Source organism: Corylus avellana, chromosome ca2 (assembly GCF_901000735.1).
Source record: "Corylus avellana chromosome ca2, CavTom2PMs-1.0".
In the NCBI taxonomy this organism is placed as follows: Eukaryota; Viridiplantae; Streptophyta; class Magnoliopsida; order Fagales; family Betulaceae; genus Corylus; species Corylus avellana.
Genome location: NC_081542.1, coordinates 40,765,818 through 40,781,174, shown reverse-complemented (window position 1 = coordinate 40,781,174; position 15,357 = coordinate 40,765,818). Strand labels below are relative to the sequence as shown.

Here is a 15,357-nt window from a genome sequence, read left to right as displayed (position 1 = left end):
GAGAGAATTTTAGTAAGAAGCTAAATTCCTAAAATTAACTAGGGGCTTTTGTGTGGTGATTTAAGATCCGGGTTGTTAGATTAATGTGTTTAAAGCTTTAATTTCACTATTGTTTATAGTATGGACATAAACCCTAATTTGTATAGTATGAATTAAATTAAGGCTTTTAGTAAGTGAACACTGGGATTGCTAATTAGATGTGTTTATTACATTTAAAGCGTTAATTAACCCTAGACTTTTATGAGTTCAATGAAAATTGATGCCCATGGGGTTTAGGTTCTAATATATCATATTATAATCATATTGATTATTGTATATGAATATGAGTATTATAAATTTGGGGTAAGTTGCTAGATCAATAGAATAGGAAGAGAATAGTAATTATAGGGTTAAAGTATAATGTTTAACTTAGAGTCTATATGATGATTATCTTATTCATGTGAGTTTGTTCATTGTTAACCTACACATATTTTTTCTTTATTTTCTAAAGACTCAAAATGATCATGTAAATTTATTTGTAGATGATGAAAAAGTCAAATACAATACTTGACTATTTCAAAAGAAAAAATGCACAAAGTTTATTGGAGTTTGATCCTGGATTGTGTGTCACTTATGAGAATATCATGTTAATCAACGAGGTGCAAAATAACTCAACGCAGTTTGCACTTTTTGAGGTTAGTACTCTAAGCTCAATTCCTAATCTAAGTGGTCTTGTAATTTGGATATTATGATTATTAAATATTGAGAATATTGTTTGTTAGAATTTAAACATTTAATTGGAGAGTATAGGATACAATTCTAAGCTTAATTCCTCATTGTATTTAAGTACCGGTGATGAGAAGAAATAGAAAAAGTACTAGTTCATTACACGCTACCAAAAAAAAAAAATTGTTTTGGTCTCCTCCCGTAAAACCTTCTGGCTCCATCTCTCTCTCTCTCTCTCTCTCTCTCTCTCTATATATATATATATATATATATATATATATATATTAGTTAATTATTTTAATCTTTAAGGATAAAGCTCAATAACGGATTTCATCCCATAGCTAAGAGGCAACTATATTGTAGCGGGTGAAGCCAGCATCGAAGATGAGCTTCTCCCATTCATTCTTGTCCCTCTCTTTTCCAGTAGCAAGAACCATCATGAGTGTGTCAAAGAAGAGCTTTGTTTTAGTAATATCATCTTCATCCTTATCCTCATTTATCACCACGTTTATGATTATTAAATTTTTTAATGTGTAATTCTAGCCGAGTTTATTAACAATTACTTTTACTGATTCTTGTCGGTCAGCTTGAGCCGACAAGAGCAACATGTCAAATTTGTAATAATAATTTTACTCAATTGTCATTTTAGCTAACGCAAAAAAAAAAAAAACCAAAATATTTGGGCATGCATGTCTTTATCAGTGGCACTACCAATTATGTCTCATTATTAGGGTTACACAGTAGCACACTCGAGACAAGGTAGGAGGAAAAATATATATATTCCAAAGAGAACCCCAGCCAACTTTCAGCCACCAGTGCATATAAATACACTGAAACAAAATTAAGAAAACAACTTTAAGAAGCAAGATACATTAAGCTTAATTATAATTAATCTTAAAATTCATATATATAAAATATATTAGTTAATTATCTTAATCTTAAGGATAAAGCTCAATAACAGATTTCATCCCATAGGAGGCAACTATATTGTAGCGGGTGAAGCCAGCATTGAAGAAGAGCTTCTCCCATTCATTCTTGTCCCTCTCTTTTCCAGTGGCGACAACCATCATGAGTGTGTCAAAGAAGAGCTTCGTTTTAGTAATATCATCTTCATCCTTCTCCTCATTTATCACCACGTCTATGATTATTACCTTTCCTCCCTTACCTTTGCTTGTAATCGCCTCTTTGCATCTCTTCAGAATGTTCATACATTCCTCATCGCTCCAATCATGCAAAATCCACTGCCAAATATTACATATATATCACAATTAATTAATGTATCTGACAGTACTAAAACTTTTTAAACTTTAAAGATATGATTGTAAAAGTGCTTAAACATGAAAAAGAGTAGTAGGGTAAGCGAAGTTTTTCAAGAGACGAAAATATATTTGCAAACCTTAAAGAGAAGGGCATCTGCAGAAGGAATAGACTGAAACATATCACCACCAACATATTTCAAGTTGGTAGTCTCCGGCAGGTTGGCAACGACGTGTGGAAGGTCAAACACCGTGCATTTGATGTGAGGGAACGCCTGAGAAATGATCCTCGCCACTGTCCCGGTACCCCCTCCAACGTCAACCAACGAGCCCAAGCCTTCAAAGATGGGCTTGTAGTCGTCAACGAGGAAGCTCATAAGCTGGGAATCACTGGCCATGGCTTCATTGAAAACGCAACCGTACTCTGTGTTTTGGTTTAAGTAATTCGATATGCTCATCCCATGCGTTTTCTCAAAGGGCGTCAGCTCCTGAGTACTGCCCCCCCGAAGCCAATCTCCCAAGACATGCCAGGGGCTCACCAGGACAGGATCCAGCATTGCTTTAACAAATGGTGACAGGCTGGTGACATTATCTTTGACGACGAGCCTAGAGGAAGGTGTGAGAGCATAGCCTTCTTCTTCTTCTTCTTTTTCTTCATCATCTTCTGGTTGATTTTGATGATGATGATGACGAAGTTTTGTTTTAGTGAAGAAGCCGGAGTGCACCAACAAACGCATGAGCCTGTGGAGGCAGCTGGTTTTTTTGGGGTGAATGTGAAGCTTGGAGGCCAACTGTGGAAGAGTTATGGGTCGGCCATGGGTGTGGATTATGTCAGGTATGGCTAGCTGAATGGCGCAGTTAACTGACATGGAATCTATGTAGCTGAATATGTGTTTGTACAAATGAGACTGAACTTCAAACAGCTCAGTCGCTCCCTGGCTATGAACGATATCCATTGATGATAATATGATATCTTTGTTGAATGCAGATCTCTTTCACCACCATCTTCTTATATAGATGGTTGTAGCGGTGACGTGGTGCGTTTTCATTCTCAATCTACACTTCTGACACTTCCATCACTTAATTTTTGTAATTATCCAACTTCTAAGTTTTTATAATGTCATTCTTTGTTAAATTTTTTCATCAAATCTTGTTTTAGAATACTTTTATTTTTTTATTATCAAATAAAAATTAAAAACATTGAGGAGGCGTAATAGATATATATATTTCAAACTCTTTGTATTTTTTTTTTTTTTAACAAATAGGAGGGTATTCTAGTAATTTTGACGTTCATCCTTTACCAATAATTTAGTTCACCCGGGGCCACGTGTGACTTACTCCAATTAGCAACTACTCAATCGGTGTCCTTACCGACAAGACTTATGTACGGAGTAGAGTGGGGCTATTTTTTTTTTTTTTTTTTTGGGTGCAAGATTTTCCTCAATAAATTTTCATATTACCTCCCAAAACTTCTTGTTTACTTTGTAATAATCACAATTCTTTAAGCTAAGGGTGTTTTGAAAAAATCTCCTAAATTTTAAAAATTCTCAATTTAGCTTCCTAAATTTTTTCAATTTGATTCAATTGATCGCCCTCCGTCAAATTCAACCGTTAAACCCTAATGAAAATTACTAAAAAGACCAAATTACTCTTCGATTTTCATTTAAAAATTAAGGGTAAATTTGAAATTTTATGATTAAAAAAAAATCAGGAGTATAAAGGTCATTTTATTACTTTTAATGCTTTAAATTTGACAGATGTGATACATTGTATCAATTTGAAAGTTTAGGAGGTAAAATTGAGAGTTTTTAACATTTATGGGGTCTTTTCAAAATGCGTAGTAGTTTAAGGGTCTTAAGTGAAGTCTCCCCCATATATATATATATATATATATATTCCTCTGATCAATTCACTAAGACATATTTGTACCTTGGTTCCGACCAACTTGCACATGGCTTCTTCACTAAGACATATTTGTACCTTGGTTCCGACCAACTTGCACATGGCTTCTTGGAGAGTTTAATTGAGTGAAGGAGGACTGACCTGTGATTTCGTAGGTTACATAAACTTTGCTTGACTCTAACTTAACAATCGCTTGAGCGAGATTGGAGTAGAATTATTACTCGATCGGTCTTAGTCCAATAGTTTCTCAAGTGATAGTGGCTCGTGCGAACGTGATTGTTCTATATATATATATTCAGCAAATCAAAATATGAACCGTAAAACATAAAATTAACTTAACATACTATAACTGCAAGATATTAACTATCATGAATTTCACATAAAATTGATAAAAGAAAATAGGGGAAAGTCCACTTAACCCCCTCAAACTACCACTCAATTGACAATGTCCCCCCCAAACTTTCAATTGTGACAATGTCCCCCCCAAACTATCAAAAATTGTCAATGTTCCCCCCAATGACAAAATTACCCTTAGTAAAATTAAAAAAAGAAAAGAAAAGAAAAAACTAAAACTTCTAGAAAAAACCTAAAACTAACAAAAAAGAAAAGAAAAAAAAATCCAAACGATGGCCAATTTTTTTTTTTTTTTTTTTTTAAAAAATCAATTTTATAAGAAAAAAATTAAAAAAAATTCGATTTTTTTTTTTATAAAAATTGAAAATTTTCGTTTTTTTTTTTTTTTTTTTTTTAATTTTTGTTTTATAATTTTATTTAAATAAAAATTTACGTTTAAAAAAATAAAATTTTCGTTTAATAAAATGAAATTTTTTGTTTTTTAAAACTAAATAAAAAAATTAGTTTTTTTTTTTTAAGAATAAAAATTTCCGTTTAAAAATAAAATAAAAAATTTTGTTAAAAAAAAAATGTTTTTTTTTTTAAATATTATCTTTCAATTAAAATTTTTTGTTTTTTAAAAAATCAATTTTTTTTTTTGACTTTATAGGGGTATTTTTGTCTTATTGAGAAATCTATAGGGGCATTTTTGTCCTATGGCTAGTCTTGGGAGGGACATTGACAATGTTTTGGTACTTTGGGGGGGACATTGTCACAATTGAAAGTTTAGGGGGGACATTGTCAATTGAGTGGTAGTTTGAGGGGGGTATGTGGACTTTACCCAAGAAAATATACCAGAGTCCATTGCTTCTTTAATTCTTCTTTAAAAGCATAAACACCAAAAAATCGATTTCTCTTGGTTGACCCACTTAAGGTACACGAAGATGATGAAAATTGCGTACATTTATAGGATAGAGAGAGAACCGATTTCCTTTATTTCTTTATAACTCAACTTCCCATCAAAGTAAAAGTTAATTAAATAAGAAACTAATTCTCTTAATTAATTAAGGATTAGGATTAAATATTCTCATAACTTAAGGAGTCTAATAAATACTCATATGTGTCATGTCATGTTGGACATTAAATTCTTACAAAGCATGCATGCGGATTTAGGAAAATGAACCTGAAACTCTGTCGTTGATAAAGTGTGCTTGTCATCGATCGACCATGTAAAAAAGACAAGTAAAATCTCTTGCTCAAACAAATTCTTCAAAGAATGAATGAATAAGACAGATCTCAAGAAGATTTTTCAATAAGTAATTCTAGAAATTACATTTTTATCATACAATTATCACACAGGACGTTGTAAATGAAATGAGATGTAAATGACGGGGTCAAGGTTTGAACTCAGGACGTTGGCCTCTGATACCATGTTAAATTACCACTTGTCCCGAAAGCTTAAGCTTTTTGGACAAATAGTGATTTAACACTTAATCATTGCTTTAACAGTCCCAATCAACTATTAAATTAGTCATTGTTTTATATATATATCTAAGGGTTGGCTGAAACTACATTTTTATCTTACAACTATCTCACAAATTTAGGGACGTAGCCAGAAAATATTATGGGTAGGGGCAAAGGCATAAGCTTAGGAGAAAAAAAAAAAAGGCCAAGGCATAAATTTATTTATTTTTATCATCTAAAGTACTGGTGGTTCAATAGTCCAAGGAAATCACCAAAGTGATTAAGTACACACTAGGGTATAAACTAGAGGAAAGAAAGAAAGAAAAAAAATTAAAGACCCAAATTGAAAATTACACGAAGAAGAAGCAACAACCACGAGACGAGAACATATTAAGTTTAAGCTGCGTTTAAGATAAAAACAAATTACTTTGCACTACTTCTATGTTGCAAATTACGTTTTTTCATTTATTTTTCGTTTGAAAAATTAAATCAATATAGGAAAGTAAACTCTAAATTTCAAATTTTAAGGTTCTTGATTGTGGACTTGTGCTTGTTTAGGGTTAGGATGGTAACAAGATGTACAACAAAATGCTCAAGAAATATAAAATTTAGTGGGTAGGGCCAAATCTCAAATGGATAACTAGCTTAATGGGTTAAGGTCAAAAACAAGGTTATTACAATTTTTAATGGGTAAGAGCAAAAAGATTTGAGAATGAGTAATCAGCTTTTAGGTTTTAATGGGTATGGCTCAAAATATTTTTTTGGGTATGAGCAGTAGGCCAAAAAATTTAGTGGGTGGAGCCAAAAATTTTATTGAGTAAGGTCCATAACATTTATAGGTGGGACAAAAAAATTGTGGGTAGGGGCCAATTTTTCTTTTTTATAGTTTGGGTTGGGGCCGAAGACTTAAAAACTAAAATTGACCTAAACTTTTTTTTTTCTAAATTTGGGAGGGCGGGGAATAAAAACAAACCGAAATTTCTCAATCAAATGCATCTAGGAGCGAATCTTGGGACATGGGGGGGACCAAAATTTTGGAAAAAACAAAAAGAATTAGAGTTTTTTTTTTTTATTATTATATATTTTTATTAATGTTCCCCAAAAAAATCCTTCTATGTTACGTAACCCATGAGGCATGAAACATCACCTTAAGCTCAAAAGTTTGGATCCGTCAATATCATTTTAATAAAAAAATATATATCATTTGATTTTGCTATAGTAAAAATCGTGTTTCTTGACTAGATGGAGAAAAGTAGAAAAGGGCATCCCATGTGCTCCTTATCGTAAAATTTTCGTTTGTAGGACCATACACTCAGAAATGCATTATTGTATTTAATAATGCAATTAAACAGTCCAGAAATACAATAATGCATTTCGAGTCTCTTGTTTGTTGTCCTCTTTCTTATTTCTGGACAAAATTTTGCTACAAATTGATATGTCGCAAATTTATATATACTAATTGAATAAAGTGACATTCAATTTATTAAATGAGTTTGAAAATATTATTTAAAAATCAGTTTGTAGCAAAATTTTATCCATTTTTTACTACAAAAAAGCTTAATTAGTGATGTTTGGGTTAGTGACGTTTTGAAAAACGTTACTAAAATGCTGCGTTTTAGTATTCATAAAGTAGTAACGTTTGAATAGTGTTGCTTAGAAAATAAAATGGTAGGGGTGTCAAAAATAACCGGGAAACCAAAACCGGGACCGGAAAACCGGAAACCGGGGACCAGTTCTGGTTCCGGTTGCCAAAAAAAAAAAAAAACCGGGACCCCGGTTCCGGTCCCGATTTTTGGCACCCGGGAAAAACCGGAACCGGGTCTTATTTTATTAAACTATATATATATACTCTTTGTAATATGTTTGTGAACTATTTTTATTGTGAGTGTATTTCTTTTGATTGGTAGATTATTTAAATACTTGTTTTATTTTTTATTTTTTTGGGTTTTGAATTGTTGTAGTAAGGGGTATTTATTTCTTGTGCATGTTGGTTTGTTTACATACTTGTTTTTACTTTTTATTGTTTTAATGTTTTCTTTATGTATCTAATTTAAAATGATTTTTAGGGTATTTTAAAAAATTTGATTTTTTATTTCTAAGGCTCATATAGGCAAAAACATTGATTTTTTAGGATTTTAGGCTTTTTTAGGTTTATTTTTTAATTATTTGGAACAATCACAATAAAGCCTCTTTAATTTAGACAAAAAGATTAATAACTTTTTTTTAAAATGAGCTAACTTATGAAAAAAATAATGGGCTTATTTTAGGCCCAATACCTAAAATAAGCCCCAAACACTAATTTTTTTCAAAAATCGGTTACCGGACCGGGTAAAACCGGAACCGGCTGAGAACCAGGACCCCGGTTAACCAGGGTCCCAGTTCCGGTTCCGGTTTTGGCCAAAAACCGGGAAACCGGACTGGGTTGACACCACTATAAAATGGGAAAACTTCACTTACCCCCTATACTTTTGCGGTTTTTGCAGACACTCCCTATTGTTCAAAAACTCTCACTTTGATGTATTCAACTTTTGTTTCATTCCACTTTGCCCATTCCGTTAGGATTTTTTGTTAAATCCTAACTGAGGGGTGTAAAATTACAATCTTGCCCTTATTTTTTATTAAAAAATATATGTTTTTTAAAAAATCTTGACCCGTGGGTTTACCGGTGGATCTAACCCACTCGTATTCTGACCCACGGGTCAAATTATTATTATTATATATTAAAAAAAAAAAAAAAAAACCGATGGTGTGTGAGCCCCGTGACCCACCAGTGGGTCTCATTTTCTTTATCTTTTTTTTAAAAAAAAAAAAAAAAATTAATATAATAATTATAATCATAATTTTTTATTTATAAATAGGGGTAAATTTGGAATTCTAAAAAAAATTAGGGGTATAAAGGACTTTTACTCATTTGACCGTTTGATTTAACTACAAAATCCTAACGAAAGGAGCAAAGTGAGAGGAAACGAAAGTTGGATACATCGAAATAAGAGTTTTTGAATAATGGGGGAGTGTCTGCAAAAACCGCGAAAGTATAGGGGGTAAGTGAAGTTTCTAACAAAAAAAAAAAAAAAAAGATATCACCGTTTTAGAAAGATCTCATATCACTATAAAACAAAAATTTTTACTTTTCTATATCAAACATTCTTATTTTTTTCATATATCAATCAAATTTTGCTACAATTTCAGGCCACTTTCTTTTTCCAAACCATTGGCAAATAGAGCCAATGGGCCAACTAGCCCAAGTCTTGAGGGGTGGAATACGATGCATCAGTTTCCGATCATTGGGAAAAAAAAATTTTGTATCAACCAAGCAATGAAAAACATTTTCAATACAATTTCAAAGGTCTCAAACAAACAATAGAAAATTAGTGATTTTCCCTAAAAATATTTTTGACCGAAAATATTTTCCCTCATAAAACATTTTACTTCGAAATAAATGCATTTTAAGTGCTACCTAGTGATACCTTCTTAGATAACCCTAACCCATCCCCATTCCCCACCCTAAAATAAACTGCTACACTCAAATGATATGCCTACAATAACAATATAGCAAGGCCTCCTTAGATACATGAAATTTGAGTTGATTATAATGCAATAAAATAATTCTAGCAATAGGGCAGCCCACGTATAAATAATGCCATATTCGTGAGGCGAATAGGGCAGCTTGTATCAATGAGGAATGTCAATCATGTATTAGTGATATTGTTTTGGCAGAGCAATTGCTCTGTCAATGATTCATTTATAAAAGATTACAAAAATTTCAAAAGATGTAAGTGTGTTTCTATTAGTAGAAATTGTACTATGGCTGCTCATTCACTTGCTTTGCTTGCAAAGCAGCAAGTTATAGATAAGATTTGGCTGAAGAAAACTCCTGAATATATTTGTGATGTTATTTTGATAGAGAAATTACTCTGTCTTTAATTGATTAATAAAAGTTTCACTCTTTTTCCAAAAAAAAAAAAGTGAGGCATTTTAATATAAGGTTGAATCACTAATCACCCCCAAAAAATTAAGATGATAGAAAATTTAATTAATATTTAACATACAACTTCCAAAAGGTTATCTTTCATTAATTTATAATATTATCATATAATATTAAGGTTAGGTAAGGGATATTTTTTACCATTGAGTTGCCCAATTTCCCACGTTGAATCATAGGTTTGGATACCACTTTCGAGAAATTTAACACTGAAAATTTTATATATCATATCAATATATTATATCACCTTAAACTCAACTTTCAGCCACCTATGCTGCTATGCATATAAATACACTGAAACAACCTTAAGAAAACAACTTTTAAGAAGCACGATCCATTAAGTTTCCTATGTTCGCTTGGAAGCATTATTCTATAAGGCATCAGGCCTCAGACACATTAATCTTAAAATTCACACACACACACACACACACACACACACACATATATATATATATATATATATATATTGGTTAATTATTTTAATCTTAAGGACAAAGCTCAATAACGGATTTCATCCCATAGGAGGCAACTATATTGTAGTGGGTGAAGCCAACCTTGAAGAAGAGCTTCTCCCATTCTTTCTTGTCCCTCTCTTTTCCAGTGAGCAGAACCATCATGAGCGTGTCAAAGAAGGGCTTCGTTTTAGTAATATCATCTTCATCCATCTCCTCATTTATCACCACGTCGATGATTATTACCTTTCCTCCCTTACCTTTGCTTGTAATCGCCTCTTTGCATCTCTTCAGAATGTTCACTCACTCCTCATCGCTCAAATCATGCAAAATCCACTGCCATATATATATATATATATATATAATCATCATTAAATTTCAGATGAATAATACTTAAATTTTAATCCAATGATAATTTTAAAAACTATATCAGCTTTAAGAGGATAAAAAAATGGTACCTAGTATTACTCTAATTTTATTTCCAATTATGCATTCCTTGTTTTCTCATAAACAAACCATTCTGCATTGAAAACACCTCCACTAATTCATACTGATTCCACGTACTGTCAACACAACAGTCTTCTTCACTAAGAAAAAACCTAGTCCAGCAATTTCCATTTGCATAGATGCTGCAACTTCATTACAGGACGAACACAGAAAACAGAAGACACTGATGCTAGAGATGGATCATTGACCAACCCAAAAAAAAAAATTATTTAGCTCGTCATCAAATATAAGAGCATCAACGCTTCAACAAGATATAAATAATACAAATGAAGAGCTAATAAGATGACTGTGAACTACCTACCTGCCGGCATTACAAGTATACATTTAATGCAATTGCTGTGATACAAGCAGATAAAAGAAGGCATATTAGATTTGCCCAAATCTAACGAATTGCCCATCCAATCTAAGAACATCAAAAAGCAGAGTAAGGAGATTAATCAAAATTCTGAAACGCACAAATAACTGAATAAGAATGTGCTCCAACCCAGTTGCTACTTGGGATTCTAAATAAGCTTCCATGCCTATTAACAGATTCTTCAACAGGAACGACAAAAGTAAAATTCAAAACATTTAAAACAAAAGGAAGCAACCCTTAAATTTCCATTGGGCAAGTCAATACAATACATCCAAGCTTGAACTACAATCTTGGCAGTGAGCAAAGAAGGCAACATAATCTAACATAGGCCCTAAAATCAAACACATGCGGAGCTGGATATCCTTTCCCAAAGGCTTGATTTTCACTGGGTGCCCTTCCCAAACACTTGCACATCCCTCTGTTCGTATCTATACAAAATTCCTTTCAATTTAAGCACGCTCACCCCTGATTCTCCTAGCGAGCTGGATATCCTTTGGCATTATGGTGACCCGCTTGGCGTGGATGGCGCAAAGGTTGGTGTCCTCGAAGAGTCCCACCAAGTACGCCTCCGCCGCCTCTTGGAGCGCCGCCACGGCCGAACTCTGGAACCGAAGGTCGGTCTTGAAGTCTTGGGCGATCTCACGGACCAGGCGCTGGAAAGGGAGTTTTCGGATCAGGAGCTCCGTACTCTTCTGGTACTTTCGGATCTCACGGAGAGCCACGGTCCCGGGGCGGAACCTGTGGGGCTTCTTCACTCCGCCGGTGGCCGGAGCGGACTTCCTAGCAGCCTTTGTGGCCAGTTGCTTCCTCGGAGCCTTGCCTCCGGTGGACTTGCGAGCAGTCTGCTTGGTACGAGCCATTGGAGAGCTAGGGTTTCAGAAACGGTAAACGAAGGTTTTCAGAGATTGGTTTGTGTGATGGAAAGGAACTTTGGAGGGAGGGAATTTATGGACTAGAAGTTTCAAAATGAGTAGAGGGAAGAGGGAGATCTTGGCCGTTGATTCATTTTGGTGTTATGGACGGTCGTTGTAGATTGTGGATGCGGATCGATGACGTGGCTGGGTTGTTCTTTGTGACAGGCTGTTCTATCGAGCTTAACCGTCGATTCAGACTGTTATCGACGGTTGTACTTTGATTGGGTGGGCTGAACGAGAAATTGTGGATCGATGACCTGGCAGTTTAGTTAGATGTGTAGAGGACTTTACTGGGCGGGGTTTTGAAACATGTGGAGTGATGGTGGCCATTGAATTTTGTGCTATCGACGGCTTCAGTTGAGTTGGAGAAAAGCACACGGATCCGTGACCTGGCGCCGGTCTTCATGCTGCTACAATTGTTTTCGTTCAATTTCCTGTGTTGAACATTATCTTTCTCAAATGCTAATTATAAAGTTATAAAGTCTAGAAGGCTATGCAACATTAATACGAAGATAGAAATTTCACTCCAAATTTTTCATTTTAATTTTTTAGGGTTTTGTTTTTTAATTTTTTGTAATTTCTTTTTTAAGGACATGTAGCATTTGTACGTGACAATATTTGTGATAGAAGTATTAAGTTAGTCTTTTTCTGTAAGTCATGTACCATTTTTGATAAGATTTGAAACTGGGAAACGCTAGATGTTCTTTAGTGTTCTTCTGGCATTCTCCTACTGTGATGTAGCTTTTAAAATTACCAATAAATTGAAAGTTAATAATAATAACCTCAAATTCAACGATAATTTTAAAAATCACATCACAGTTAAAAAGACATCAGGAAAACACTACAAGAACACCTAGTATTTTCCTTTGAAACAATAAAACTCATGTTTAATATATATATATATAAATCTATGTACTAAAAAGGCAATTAACCCTATAATAAAAGCCTCTTCCTCTTCATCGTCAACTCATTATTCTGGTGGGGTTGAGCGTGAGATCTCATTGCTTAAAAATACACCCAAGTCGCTGCCCCAAGCCATATTTGATAAATATTGATAATTCTCTAATTGAGTATTAAAATAGAAAAATTCATTAGATAATGAATTATTGATTCTAAGCCATTACGGTCTTTTTTAAAAAATTAAAAAAAAAAAAAAATCAAACATTGACCTAGATATCTATCATAATCACTCATTCCTCAAGCTTCCATTAAAAATGAGTGATTATGATTGAGAGAATTATAGTATTGTATAATTCTACTGGTAGTAATGATCTGGTTATCTTAGAGTTGCTACCATGAAGATTGGGGTATATTTGTTAACGTGATTTGAAGATATTTTATTATTTTTTTGTTTGGAAAGGTATTTTATGCGTCATGCGAATGAAAACTATTTTTATATTTTTAGGTGTGTCTTGTTGTTGGGTCAACTCGTTCGAGCCCATCTTAGGGCCCACGTTTACGGGACCCAAGCTAGACCCACAAGAGTCTAGACCCCAAGAAGGGCCAACACGATATAATAGGCACACAACTTTAATGAAAATACTATCTCTTTAAAAGGTCACTCTCTCTTAGTCTCCCTAAAATATTGGACTAACTGTCAAAGTAGCCCGGTGGGTCTCTAAGCCTTGTGTGTTCTTGAGTCGGAGCCTCGCAGGCCAACATAAGAAGGAAGACAATACTATAAGAAGATGTCGAGCAAGATTTGTAGTCGGGATATTTTGTAGGGGTGCAAAGGCGGTTAGTAAATTTCACTAACCGCAACCGCTAACCGCCTAGCGGTTAGTGGCCGGTTAGCGGTTAGTGAAATAGATAACCGCCCGCTAACCGCTTTTTTAAAATTGGGCTTTTTTTTGGGCTTTTTGGGCTTTTTTTTACCCTCATTTTTTTTCTTGTATTTTTAATATCTTCTTGGGCCCAATTGCTATAAAAAGAGCCCATATTGAAACATCAAAAATATTTGACCCAAAATTTACATTTACTTGTACTTAAAAAAAAATTTCCTTAAATATTAAATAATACCTCGTTAACTTTTTTTTTTTAGGAAAAAAAAAAAATTCAACACAACATACAAAAAAAAGTTCAGAATTCAGATAACTATCACAAGATTCACAACATATAAAAAAACAAATATAAAAAAAGTTCAACACAAAGCATATAAAATAAGTTCAAATAAAACATTAAATGATACAAATAGTCAAATAAAACATTAAAACTTCATCAATCTTCTCATTTGGTCCTCTAGCAAATCCTGTGGACATCAAAAGAAGAAAAGTTATAATATTAAACATAATAATATTAAGGCACAAGCATGTACACATATCAAAAAGTGCTTAATATAATTGTATTGTAATTAAAATACTATGACAATTCAAAAAATAATAATCTTCGTTACTAACAAACCTCTAAGAATGAGATTGATTAGGTTTAGTTTAAGGTTAGGAAGAGATGAATATATATGGGTATTAAAACGACGTAGTTTTGGCTTGTTCAATTTTAAAAAATTGTTCAACAAATGGTTCAAAAAATTGTTAAAAAAATTTGTTCAAAAAATGGTTCAATTTCTTTTTTCATAAAATGGTTTAAAAATTGTCAAAATAGTGTTCAAAAAAATGAAAAATATATTAATACTTAAATTGTTGTTATAAGTAATTGTTGAATCTAATGCTAATTGCTTAATTTGACATTTTATGAATCACATTGTCATTGTATATAAATATTATGATTAAATATTTGAATTGTCATTGGATCATATGATTAAGTGTTGATCTTATAAACTTACAAACAAACAAAAATACTTCAATTGTAGTTATAAGTAACACATTGTTTAATCCAATGTCAATTACTTAATTTGATATTATATGAATCATATTGTCATTGTCATTGTCATTGTACATGAATAATTGATTAAGTATTGGAATTGTAATTGGATCATATAGTTAAGTATTTATCTTATACATTTATATTATTCAATATCCATATAATATATATATATATATATATATATAAAATTCAAAATTGTTCAAAATTGTTAATTTTCTTTTTTTTTTTTCTTTCAAAAAATGGTTAAATTTCTTTTTCTAAAAAATGTTCAAAAAATACATTAATACTTCAATTGTGATTATAAGTAACACATTGTTGAATCTAATGTCAATTACTTAATTTGATATTATATAATCATATAGTCTCATTAAATTATATCATATGATTAATTATTTAAATTCTTATCATATTTACTTATAATATTTTTTCTTTGAATTGAACTTAATATCTAATGGTAAATGGTAATGTTCAAACTCCTAAATCCTAAATTCCTAAAGTATCTAATAATGCTTTAATTAAATTGTAAACTTGTAGTTATAAGTAACATATTGTTTAATTCAATTGAATCAATTGTGATTATCATTGTACATGAATCATATGATTAACTTGTAGACTTATGACTTATAAGTTATGTCATATTATATATGTATTATTTATTATTATATAA

General features: G+C 32.4%; 2 protein-coding genes across 2 annotated transcripts in view; both read right to left on the bottom strand.

The window, feature by feature from the left end:
* Window positions 1–1,467: 1,467 nt before the first annotated feature.
* On the bottom strand, window positions 1,468–2,933 carry LOC132171694 (trans-resveratrol di-O-methyltransferase-like). The gene is made up of 2 exons (XM_059583076.1): window positions 2,102–2,933; window positions 1,468–1,946 (listed from the first exon to the last, which is right to left on the bottom strand). The coding sequence occupies exons 1-2, from the start codon at window positions 2,915–2,917 to the stop codon at window positions 1,644–1,646; spliced, it is 1,119 nt and encodes a 372-aa protein (XP_059439059.1). The 5' UTR covers window positions 2,918–2,933; the 3' UTR covers window positions 1,468–1,643.
* An 8,242-nt stretch (window positions 2,934–11,175) lies between these two features.
* The window catches only part of LOC132169794 (uncharacterized), a 6,492-nt gene continuing 2,310 nt past the window's right edge, over window positions 11,176–15,357 (bottom strand). The window contains exon 3 of the mRNA XM_059580760.1: window positions 11,176–11,823. Within this exon, the coding sequence (XP_059436743.1) occupies window positions 11,406–11,823 (418 nt within the window). The 3' untranslated portion in view covers window positions 11,176–11,405. The remainder of the gene's footprint in view (window positions 11,824–15,357) is intronic.

What these genes read in the sequence shown, in the direction of transcription:
- LOC132171694 (XM_059583076.1), bottom strand. Translation starts at nt 2,917, where the DNA reads ATGGATATCGTTCATAGCCAGGGAGCGACTGAGCTGTTTGAAGTTCAG. An exon ending in CAGATGCCCTTCTCTTTAAG is followed by an intron (nt 1,947 to 2,101) that starts GTTTGCAAATAT and finishes AATATTTGGCAG; the next exon opens with TGGATTTTGCATGATTGGAG.